At 43.3% G+C, this 12,975-nt stretch overlaps 1 protein-coding gene across 1 annotated transcript; it reads left to right on the forward strand.

The window, feature by feature from the left end:
* Positions 1-903: 903 nt before the first annotated feature.
* Positions 904-10,830, forward strand: mapk11 (mitogen-activated protein kinase 11). Its single transcript, XM_061075779.1, has 12 exons — positions 904-1,016; positions 6,669-6,798; positions 6,915-6,973; positions 7,209-7,320; positions 8,003-8,032; positions 8,230-8,277; positions 8,370-8,484; positions 8,576-8,647; positions 8,956-9,035; positions 9,274-9,352; positions 9,534-9,707; positions 10,757-10,830. The coding sequence occupies exons 1-12, from the start codon at positions 904-906 to the stop codon at positions 10,828-10,830; spliced, it is 1,086 nt and encodes a 361-aa protein (XP_060931762.1).
* Positions 10,831-12,975: the final 2,145 nt, after the last annotated feature.

Here is a 12,975-nt window from a genome sequence, read left to right on the forward strand (position 1 = left end):
TCCTGTCCCTGTCTCCAAAGTGTTGAATCATTACTCTCTCCCCCCCTCTGCGGGTGATTTGGTGAATAGTCCGACACCTGTGATTGGTTCATTTGAAGTGGTTGCTGCCTCTGGATTGGACCAGTGGATGAGGGAAGACTATTTAATCCCCAACTGAAAACAACTGTCTACTCATTACTCAAGGACGATCAGATAAACAATGAGGTTTGGACACACTGGGGCTGACGAGCACATTATACGACATGAAATACTTAAGAATTCGAATCGGGGTTTGATGTGTATTTAACAGTGACAAAGTAATAAAGTCGGCAAAAAGTTAAATGTACATGTGAATGCTCATTGTATCACTTGTGACAGCAGAGGGCGCTGTTGACCAGCAACAAGTTACTTGGTGCTCCTTTAATTTAACCTGAAGGAGTTAGTTTGTGTACGACTAGCTCACTTTTACACATCACCAACTGTATATTATATTACATCATATTATGTTATGGTTTGTTTTATTTTTTTTTAAGTTATGTTATGTTGTGTGATATCAGATTACATCATATATATATGTATATATATATATATATATATATGATATATCGTATATTCTTTTATATTATGTTACATTATATTTTTTTATATTATTAATAATGATTGTTATTTTTGACAGTGTAGGGAGAAAGATGGGGGATAGTGATAGAGAGAGGGAGAGGTGGGGGGGAAGTGATAGAGAGGGAGAGCGAGCGAGCGAGAGGGAGAGAGAGAGAGAGAGAGGCAGGCTGTGAGTGGCTGGTCGGTGTGAGCAGCAGCAGCAGCAGCTCGCATGTGTGAACAGACGGCGGCCCGAGCCTCCTCCTCCGGTCTCATCTTCCGTTTCTTTTCGCTCTCCCCCTGCTCCCCTGCAGACGGCCCGGAGACATGTCCGCCAGACCGGGCTTTTACCGGCAGGAGCTCAACAAGACCGTGTGGGAGGTTCCGGAGCGATTCCAGAACCTGACGCCGGTAGGCTCCGGAGCCTATGGATCCGTGTGGTGAGTGAGTGTGCGTGTGTGTGTGTGTGTGTGTGTGTGTGTGTGTGTGTGTGTGTGTGTGTGTGTGTGTGTGTGTGTGTGTGTTGTGTGTGTGTGTGTGTGTGTGTGTGTGTGTGTGTGTGTGTGTGTGCGCGCGCGCAGGGGCGAGGCTGCAACATTTACTGAAAACTGCCGATGATGCATCAGCACGGACATGTCAGGATGATCCGGCTGCCTGTGGGAGCTGATCATGGCTTTATTGTTGTCAGTGTTGTTATAACTGGTGTATTATCAAGCTATTAACACACTGGCTCTGCAGTTATGGTGTCAATAATTGATGAGAATCATGAAACGATAGTATTTATTCTATCATTTCCATGTTTTAATATGCATGCAGATGAATAATACAATTTCTGTATGCATGCTATTATGTCAGACATAACAGAAGCTCAGCCACAGCTCAGTCTGCTGCTCATACATCTGTCATAGGGGGATTATAGACTGAGACAGTGTAAGTACTGGAATTTCCCAAATACACCCCCCCACACACACTCTTGACTCTACACCCATGTCAAAATAACCAGTGGCTCTGCAGGGGCTGTGTCTACTGGGACTCTACAGATGCATGCCAATCTGGAGAGGGAAAACCCATCCAGGCACAGCTGCTCTCAGTAGAGATCATAATGCAAGTCTGCAGTACATAGGCGAATACATCATCATCATAGCTCCTCGCAACGCGTCCCAGTCTGGATCTTTATTTGTTCCACCTAACAACATGCAAAATGCTGGACCAGTAGATGTGAGATGGTGGAATCCGGTTGCCATGGCAATGGCAAGCACCTCCAGGAGTCAGTAATAGTTAAGTTATTATGCAGGCTGAGGGAATGAATTGAAGACTGTTTAGTGTTTTCATGTGACTGATCCCAGAGGAATAATCACAAATAAGATGTTGAAGCTGCTCCATGTAACCTTGCACCTCCAGAAGTTATTAGACTTATAAGAACACAGCTTATATAAAATAAACTTCTCTGCAGTGATGATGGGCCATCTGCTGAAATGACACCTTTTTAAAGCTGATCTAATCTCCTGCACTTTAAACCCAGCCTCCAGGCCTTTTCGCACCTCCTGAAAGTCCTGACCAAGGTTCATGTCTTTGTTACGTTGTTTACATTGGATCTGGTTTCTCTTGGTTTCACCTTGCAATGAAGGGAGCAAACTAAAGACTTCTGTCATCATCTCCTACGTGGGCTGCGTTTACCTGTACCTGACATTTATATGTTAGTAGTCTGGTGTGTGTCTGATGGCGGTGTGTTGTCAATTGGATGGGTAGTAATTCTTCAGTTTGAATAGAGATTAATGTGATCTTTATCATTCTGGATTTTAAAAAAAACTTGTTTTTTTTAACACTGTATTTGTGTACATTTCAGAGCTGTTTTTTGGGCCTGTCACATTTAGTCGGGCCTGCGCCTTTAGACATTTCACTGGATGGCTGAGACGACATCTGAACAACGAGGACGTTCATTATACTGTTAGCATTGCTATATTCCATTCAAACAGAAAATCAATTACCCACCTAACTGACAAACTGCCTTTAGACACACACCCAATTACAAACCAATCAATGTCAAGTATAAATAGCCCACGTAGGTGATGATGACATATCGTGCAAAATTATTGAATCCACACCCTAAATTACAGTGTGAAACTCATACTAACCAGATCAAATGAAAACAATGTAACAAAGACAAGAACCTTCAGGTGTTGAAAGTCAGAAAGTCCTGACCAAACCAGTTAGGTGAGAAAGTCTCAAGCACATCCTCACCCGTGAGCTGTCATGCTCTGACTGTGTAAGAAAGGAATAGTCCACTTTTAATTCGAGCTACTCGTCTGAATTTACTGCATCTCATCCTCACTTTCTCAGACAGGGTTTGTGTCTCTCTTATACCTGAGATATCATCAAGCATTGTGTCAGATCACACACTTTACATGCTCGTCAGAAACAATGGTATGGAGCTCATGTTCCGGCCTGTTCATCTCCACCACTCAAGGACTGTTTAATCTGCTGACTTCTCGTCCAGATGTCGATTAAGATGCTCTCTGAATTAGCAGGAGATGAGATGTGCTTCTCTGCCGGAGCTCCACTCGATGACTGAGGCTCCCACACGAGTATTTTGTGTATATAAACATCAAGCTTATATTGCAGCTTTAACGAGCTCTGCTCAGAATAGCACAGGGATCGAAAAATGAAAAGAGCTGGCTCACGACTTTGCTCTCAGCTGATGGGACAGCACACGGAGAACAGTAGTATTTTCAAAGCATCTATTCATTGTTACGTGAAGCTTGTCTTTGCCAAGAGAAAGGAGCTACATGGCATTAACAGTCATTACTTGCAATCAACCAATTATCCATTACTCTTATCTGTAGTGATTGTTCACTGGTTTAAGCTGAGGGCGGCTTCTCTGTTTGTAATGAAGTCTCAGTTGCAACACACAGTATTTAGGCTCAGGGTTGTACCTCATCTCTCTTTCTGTCATCCACATGTTTATGATTGGTAAGAACGTCCAAAGTTAACACGGTATAACTATTTACACCAGGGAATGTAAGTTCATGAAATCATGAAGCAAAATACAGACCTCCTTAGTTTTAAGACTATTCTTCTACAATGTTCCAGGAAGGGATTTTAGGAAAATACAATGTCTCTGAAACCTGAGAGGCCGATCATTTATATATGATTCAATAACAATTTATCAATAAATCAAAAATAATTCCACTGGCTTGGTTTGTTTGGACTAATGAGAGGAATATGAAACAGCAGACAAAGATTCTATAGTATTTCTCAGGGCATCAAATCCATAAACATCCCATAATGATGTGTGCTGGCACTAGTGAAAGTCCTATAGTTCCTAGATCTCTTTTTTTTTAAATTATACTCACAGACAAAAGGCATTCCTCCACACAACACCCAGCACTGCCCTGCATTGTGAATGTTGATCTCAAGCCATTGTCTCTGACTTTCTCATGACGAGACTTGGTTAGTAGATGGCTGGGGGGATGGGGGTGCAGAGTATGACATCTGTATGAGTGTGTTTTCATGATGGGGGTTCATGTCGTATAGGCAGCAAACCACCTTTCATCTTTTATCTCAAATAGCTACTTGTTCTCTCAGTGAACCCTCTTGAGACTGCAAGCCTGGGGTCAAGGATCCGGCCGGCTCCTATGAGCCATTATAGCTAGAGCTGGAGAACTTATACCCGCCTCACCCGTGGGAGAGGGGGAGCCCAAAGATATAGACACAGAGTTCAGAAAGAGGACGGGACAGTAGGTGTAAGAGCGGAAATTAAGGAGCGACGATGGAAGGAATTCAGAACTGCAATCCACAGACACAAGAGATCATAAATACAAAGCCTGCTCAATAATTTAGCAGACAGTGCCTCTGGAATTTTGATAAGTCACAAGACAAAACGTTTGGCAGACAGAACCCGGTCAGTTCTCTTGACTAATCCAGATTCCTTGTCCCCTAAAACCCATTGAATATTCCCTTTTCTGCTTGTGTTCCCTCAGACCGAAACTGGGCCACTTTTGGTTCCAGTCGCGACTGAACATCAGTGAAGGATATGCACTAAGCTGCTTTCACCTCGTGTCTGCATGTATAACAGCTGCTCACTTATACAGAAATGGATTTGTCAAATTGGGAATATCTGCTTAGTTTTTCTCCTGTCAAACGTGTTATGTCGCTGCTTGTCAGATTGTTGATTGGAAATTGATAAATTGGCCATTAAATGAGATTGGGCCTCTGATTTGTTGCTGGAGGTGATTGGATGAATGGACGAGCATTTGACTGCAGCGCAGCTCAACAGAAACAAATGCACGTGGGCTATAAAAAGGGCTTAAACTGTCAGTCATTTTGTGTAGCAATCGTATTGACTTGAGAAAGATTGCACAAAAACTAGGCGACAAAAGTTGTTGGAAGGATGTAGTACAGGTCAGGAAAGAACCCCTTATAAGGCTTGTTTCAATTTCAGGGGACTGTTGGACCTTTGCAGAGGTATATGCGCTATACTGGGTGAAATTGTGGTCACTGGTTGCAGCTCAAATCGTATACAAAAGACTTATTGGCGTTTTTCAATACAGATTTGGGCTTCCAGGTTAATGAGCTGGTGCTTGTCATTTTGTTAAAAATTACAAATATGCTCCTGTATGTAAATAACTATCAAGGTCAGAAAATCTACATAAAAGCTGTTGTCATATGGGGATAAACTGTGATCATTAGATTAGAGTGAGAATGTAAGAAAATACAGAGACAAAAGAAATCAATGCCTCGGCTGAGCTGTGTGTGCTGAGAGCAGCCAGACCCATGTATGGAGGACGGCAGGGAGGAAGGTATGTGTGAGGCCTGTTTGATGTCAGCCACAGAGGAAGCTGGCTGCTGTCCTGGCCGAAGCCCTGCAGGGACATCCGGACTGGAGGCCGAGGGATTTCAGAGCCACATGGTTGCACTCAAGTGCTGCTGAAGTGTAGTTTACTCGAGCATGTGAGCAGTGCAGGTCACCATGAAACGACACAGTCATCTTTACTACAGCTCTCATGCCCTGGAAGCAAACGGGAGCCATTTGGCTGGATGGCACCGACAGCTGCACACTTCAGGTCCAGTCTTCTGCTTCAGATTTATCTGCAGAGAGGTCTCACAGGTCAGATTGTGGTTTCGCCCCATTACTGAGAAATTCCTCCAATGAACAGCACGCATTCATAAGAATTACAAATGTAAGCAAGAGGGGATTTTCCTTTATGGTGACAAAAAGCAATAGCATTATATCCTAATAATAGTGGTTTAAACCACACAGTGACAAGGTTCTAAAGGTTTTCACTCTTACTCTGATTTCAAAGTCCACTTCAGTGTTTCACTTCTTGCTTCCTGCTGTTCTCCACGATGTTTCTCAAGACTCACACATGTTTCCTTCCTGTTTGTCTGCTCCACTCTCTGATGGCTGTAGTATTATTAGTGCTTCTGCATGTAAGGGCTGAAAAGACGCCAGCACCACAAAGGCAGCGGCATCAGCAGCGTGGGATTTACATTTCAAAAAGAGGCAGATGAAATGAACTGGGGCCCTTCAACAATATCAGACATTCTCACGACTCTCGTTCCACCACATCCTCTTTCACTCTCTCTCTCTCTCTCTCTCTCTGCAGCTCTTTCTTTGTCCCTCTCTCCTCTCTCAATCATTTATCACCATCTGATATTGAAGCACTAGGTTGATTCTTGGTTTGGGGAGATGTGGTTACTCCCTTTCTTGGTGAGAGTTTGATAGAGAAGAGAAGATAAACAAGTAAATTGGTAGTTGGAGCCAGCAACCAATTATCTCTCTTCTAAAGTACCAACATTCTCAGACTAAAAAAACTCTTAATTTAATTTAAACCCTGCCTTCTCCCTGTTAGTGGATGGGACATGGGACAAACCTAAAAAGTCACTTACGTTACATTAAATACATCAAAGTGTCACCTGTTCTGGAACACAAGTGATATGGTTTTCATAAAAAAAAGAATAACCTCACCTTTGGAAAGTTACCAGTTAGTTGTCAAGCTACCACCATAATGTCAGTGGATACAGTCAGTAATAATTCATGTGTGTTGATGTACACTCAGACAAGTTTCTCTCTGCTCTCTCCCTCTCTTCAGTTCGGCCTATGACGTGGTCTTAAGGCAGAAGGTTGCGGTGAAGAAACTGTCCCGGCCGTTTCAGTCTCTGATCCACAGCCGCCGCTCGTACCGGGAACTCAGGCTGCTCAAGCACATGAAACACGAGAATGTTAGTGCTGCTTATAAAAATACCCCGAATGAGACAGAGAGACTCAGTTCTCTGCGTGGTTCCACTCTGCTATTGATCCGCTGTGTTTGTCTCTGTCTCTGCCTGTGTCTCTGCAGGTAATCGGGCTGCTGGACGTCTTCTCACCTGCTGCGACATTAGAAGACTTCAATGAGCTGTAGGTCTTATTCATCACCTGCTGTTTACTAGAAGCTACACAACTGTCCACTTTCCAGCAGAAATGCAGTGACTTTGTTGTTAAAGGGCACGGTGATATGGTGATGGAGGCGAGTCCTGGGGAATTGTAGGAGGGTGGAGATGTCTGACAGTTGCCATGGCAATGCACATGTTCTCTCCTCTAACTGAACACCCCCACCCCCTCCCCATATACTCACACTCTCTCCTTCTCCCAGCTACCTGGTGACTAATCTGATGGGCGCCGACCTCAATAACATCGTTAAATTTCAGCGGCTGTCAGACGAGCACGTGCAGTTCTTAATTTATCAGCTCCTCCGCGGCCTGAAGGTAATCGACTGCTTCCTGATACATGTGCTGTATGTCATACTAAATGTTACATAGTATCCAGTTAGTATGCAGATGGTACACTGAAGGGGGTTACCAGTTGTTTTGGTCTAATTTACCTGGACAGCCCTATCAGATATTCTTTTCATAAACATCACCATAATGAACCAGACATGTTCATTTGAACTCAATTTAAACTTGCACTTGATTAAAACTGACTGCATATTGGTATTACAGTTTTTTTTTCATATAATTAAGTTGTCAGTGTTTAGGTAAATGTTTCGCTTTCGTAAAATGAACTTGAGGTGAATGTGAAAACTCTACTCTACTCTTTTCTCTAGGTTTCTCTTGTCAATTTAAATCTTGGTTAATCTCGTAATATTGCAACATTATCCCAGAAATCACTGTAGTGTCCCATGCTTGGTGTGAATGCAGACTGTCAGCAAGCTGTCTGTTAGAATTTAGAAACCAGACTCTAAAATGGAATATGCATCATGTTATTCTTTGTAAATAAGTATCGGTCTAGCGGAGCAGACTGGCTCCTCCGTCCTCCTGGGACAGGGACAAAACTAGTCTTCCCTTAGGCAGGCGCTAATATGGTGAACTGGACCATTGATGCCTGTCTCCCCTTATGTCCTCTTTTCCCCCCCTGTCCTCCTGCCCCACCCGCCTGCCTGTCGAACAGTACATCCATTCAGCAGGATTGATCCACAGAGTGAGTGCCTCCCTCTTTGCTCTTCCTGTCATTCCATCTAGTCTGTTGCAGCGTTTACCTGATTTTTAAAATAAAGAAGACATCTCTTCTAGCCTTCTAACGTGCAGCTTCCTCTGTACATGAATCTTTCAGCTACACACTGGTTAGACTACATCTTTATTCTAATCATGCTTTGCTCCTCCTTTGTTTGTTTTCAGGACCTCAAGCCAAGTAATGTGGCAGTAAATGAGGACTGCGAGCTGCGGGTAGGACTGCCCTTCAGTTGAAATGAACGAACCTATCACTCACCCCCACGGTGCGATCCCCGTCCCCTAAACAATATACACCTGTTCTACAGATTCTGGATTTTGGATTGGCCAGGCAGACAGATGACGAGATGACAGGATACGTAGCGACTCGCTGGTATCGAGCGCCGGAGATCATGCTGAACTGGATGCACTACAATCAGAACGGTAAGATGCCATCAAGCCCAGTCTCTTTCATATTTAAAGACAAAAAAAATTGACCAGCGGAATGATTATACCTCTGGTGTTTCTGTTCCAGTTGATATTTGGTCAGTGGGATGCATCATGGGAGAGCTCCTGAAGGGAAAAGTCCTTTTTCCTGGCACTGACTGTATCCTTTATCGGCACGGTGTAGCCTCAACCTTCCATAACATCTTTAAAGGCTTCGTGGATGCAGATCTCTTTTGGATTTGCATCACAATCCCAGAAGGGGAGGTGCATCAACGGAGAGAACCGGGGGATGAATAGAGCCGGTCACAGAGGGCTGAATTATCTAAGCTTCGTGTGTTTTGGTTCTTGAGCCGTTTGAAAATGACTGGTTGACTTATATGGATAAAATACCACGATGAGCCAGATCTCGTAGCTCGATGACTTCTTACAAAATCATGATGACCCTTGACCCCCCACCCCTTCTCTTAGATATTGACCAGCTGAAGCGAATCATGGAGGTGGTCGGGACTCCGACACCTGACCTGTTGAAGAAGATCTGCTCTGAACACGTAAGGGAGGACAGAATGAAACGAAGGGTGACTGGGAACACTGGTAACACAAGAGCGTGAAGAAGAAGCATTAAACAAAGACTGTAAACGCCTCCACAGATGAGAACAGCCTGCTCAGATTAGCTGGTCACTCCTCTGACATGGCTGTTGGTTAAATAGTCAATATGTGTGAGTGTTGGGCTGATTGATCGCTGACATCAGATGATGCACATTGTCACTGTCTGGTCTCTATTTGCAGGCGCAGAAGTACATCCAGTCTCTGCCCTTCATGCCCCAGCAGGACCTGGAAAAGATCTTTAGAGGAGCAAATCCACTAGGTGGGTGCTGCTCCACCGATTGGATTATCCAGCTCTTAAATCTAATTGCAAGGCTTATTACAGAGGCTATGAAAGCTCAAGTTGCTCACTCCATGTTATACATAAGGAGTTTAGTTGCACAGGTTTGGATGTATCCTCAGCCCCCTGTCACCAGTCTGCCCTGTGTCTGTCTCTCTGTTAGCTGTCGATCTTATGAAGCGTATGCTGGTTCTGGACTGTGACGGGAGGATCTCGGCCAGTGAGGCTCTGTCACACCCGTACTTCTCCCAGTACCACGATCCAGACGACGAGCCGGAGGCGCCGCTTTACGATCAAACGCTGGAGAGCAAAGACCGAACTCTAGAAGAATGGAAAGGTAACATTTTGAGCTGGAAGTTACAAAACAGATCATAGGTTACCAATAAGCAGAAATCTCGACCCAGACCTGTAACAATTTTGCATCTCTAACATTTAAAGATTTTTTTAAAATCAAGCACTTTGTTTTTAAGATGCAAACATTTTAAAAAGCCCTTTTTTATGTATTTAATTTCTGAGCAAAGACCCCCAAAAAAGCTTGTTTATAAAACTGACAATATTGTTAAAATATTATAGCTTTCTACTTAACAGTCAGTTGTTGTCTACACACAGACACTGATACATGTAATATTTCAACTGAATCTTATCTAAACTAAGTAGATATTATTATGCTCTGGACCTTTACCTGAGGCAGTTATCTTTATCTGGAGTAGATGGTTAAAAATTAACCTTTGATTGGAAAAGAAAATAATTTATTTCCAACGTAGTCCTTGAAGACAAAATTAAAACCATGATGTGATTGGATCATATTCATGTTCTTCTCAAATGTGCAGCTGTTGTTTATACTTCTCCATGTCTTTTCATTTAATGCCACGTCCTTTCACAAACATTTGTGGTTAGATTTTGAAATGAAGAAGTTGCACAAGCTTGACGCCAACGACCTGAAATGAACTTGAAACTGCGGAGTGCTTCACCTTAGAGATTTTGCAATGTTGAGTTTAAGCTTGGAATGCTGACTTTACCACCAGTGCAATATGGGCTTTAAAATATTCAGCAATGTCCTTTGCAACATCACAAATATGATTATGATCCAGTTCAGCAGGGAGTCTCATGGTTTGTTTAATGCCCCAGAGGGGATGTGAGTCATGGTGGGTAGTTTTGCATCTTAACTTTGAGTTTCTCTGATAGTCTCATATACCAAGCTGAGTAAGCACAATTACAGTAGCACTGAATAAATTTTGCACCAGACATATCTTGGTATTCACATTAAAAGTACCCTGCATTTTTAAGAACAAAAGTGCATGGTAATACTTTTGCAATTAAAATTGAATATTTCTATCTCCTACCATCTCTAATTTCACCTTGATTCTTTCACCTGCACGTGTGTAGAGTTGGTATTCGAAGAGGTGAGCAGCTTCAAAGCATCCGGCAACAAAACTGACAGCCTTCAGGTGGAGCAGTGAGCCTCCCCCCCTGCTCTGCCTCTACCTGGAGAGGGAGCCGTGTACTCAGTGGGTGAGGCAAGAAGGACTGTGACAAAGAAAAACTCCCCCCCCCCCTCCCCCACCCCCCTGCTCAGCGTGACTGTGTTTGATTGCCCGTCATGAGTGTGTTTGAGCAGCGGGGACGGACAGTCTTCACAGGATCAGACGCACACACATTACAATTCACAGGAAGGAACAGCTCGACTGGACAACGTCAGGGACCACAGAGGACACAAGGGAGAAACTTTAAAGAACTGAACTATGTCTACAAACCGGATCTATGGACGGAAAAAAAAAACGCTCACTAGGATTTCCAAAGCAAAGACAAAAAATACAAACACCCTCCGGTCCCATGTCATGACAACTAGATGTATGAAATCCATGTTTAAACGCTTTCAGCAGTGTCCCGTCATATCACTGAACAGCTTCGGCCTGCATACTACTGCATGATTTTATGTGCATCTTTTTATTACAGAATATTACCGGTACTCTACTATAACCATTATGACTGTGTATTGCATCTGCTACACTGGTATGACACCAGTATGAGGGTCAGAGAGAGGCATTACCAGGAAGGTGTCCAAACTTTCAGCTCTTATCATTTCAACACGGTCCAAGACGCAATAGGAAAGCAAACCAAACGCTAATGCTCTTCCTCAGATGACACTCATCCTCTCCCGCTCACAGACTAGTCAACACCAACTGTGCTATCAATTAGCAAGGTCAACGATATATGCCAAAGCTGGAATGGAGTGACTGTTGCTGCAGGTCTGTGTTTACAGTGTGACCTCGCCTCTGGTGTACAGATTTCTGATCACTTGTCGGGGCTGAGGCGCCGCGCCGTCAGGTTTCCATCGTTCTCCGCCGTGTCTTTCACAGCCATGGGTTGAGTTTACAGTAATTACGATTACAGGCCTTTTGTAAACTGTGGGAAACAGTGTCCAGAATGTGTGTAGCAGAGCCAGATAGAGATATATCGTACAAAACTTCTAGCTCCTTCCAAGAAATGACTTAACATCTGCTCTGGCTGAGGATTCGCCGCATAAAGCAGCCAGGGAGCTCATTAGCGATGCTTCATGTCTCCTCAGCTTCCTTTCAGATTTCACGATGCCCGAGTATTATGAAGATTGTGCACATCCATTATTGACCATGGTATTAAAGCATCTGGCTGTGTTCTGCATCTCATTTGTGGGCATTTCAATGCAGCTGCAGCTCATAGCTCGTTGCGACATTGACATTTGTACAAGCAGCTCGAGGTCAATGCATATCCAGAGTGTTGTTGTAACTGGCCGACTTCCCCACTGACGCTGAGTCATTCATGTTGCAGCAGACTGGAGTTTTAGTTCTACAAACGTTTTGCTGAGGTAGAAATAATCTGGTTAAGTGTTAAACCACACAGCAAAGTGCCAATGAACCAAAGGCTTTGTAGCGAAACAGTGAAGGTCAGTAAAAAGTGTCAAGAAGAAAAGAGGAGTCTAACCCCAACTTCTCTCCATCAAGGGTTAAATGCATCAAACCACATGCTGTAATCTAACTGTCAGCTCCAATTTAGAGCATCACCACAATGGCTTACTGAGCACGGAAGATACAAAATGTCATCTGAGGTTTAAGCAGATCCAGATATGAGATAAGCAAAAGTACAAGAAGTCAAGTGGAGGCTTCATTTAGTGACGCCAGCTGACGTTTTGGGAGCTAAGAGGGTCATAAATCAGCAGCAGGCCTAAATCTAGTTTGAATCCGGATGTTCCAGATGTTTTTAAAGCCACGCTGTGCTCTTATCAGACAAGTTGGAGACGGATGTTTGTCAAAAGTAGCTCTTTAGGTACGTGAAAAGATTTCTTATTTCTCTGACATTTTTTACACTTTTTTTGCCTCCTTGCAACAAAAGTTAGTTTAAAGTAGGGTCAAACCCATCTATTCCTTGGTCAGATTAATGGTTTGAATGAATGGGTGAAAAAATGCAGGTACTGTTGAGACCGACTACAATAAATGGAATTTAAGCACACTCAGTCAAAAATTGTTTCAAATATCTATGTTACAGTGTAATACGCTCATTATCATTGTCAATTTCAAATATATCTTTTATGAATAATCGGCACTCCAATCAATTGATATTGCAGAATT

Source organism: Limanda limanda, chromosome 1, assembly GCF_963576545.1.
Source record: "Limanda limanda chromosome 1, fLimLim1.1, whole genome shotgun sequence".
In the NCBI taxonomy this organism is placed as follows: domain Eukaryota; kingdom Metazoa; phylum Chordata; class Actinopteri; order Pleuronectiformes; family Pleuronectidae; genus Limanda; species Limanda limanda.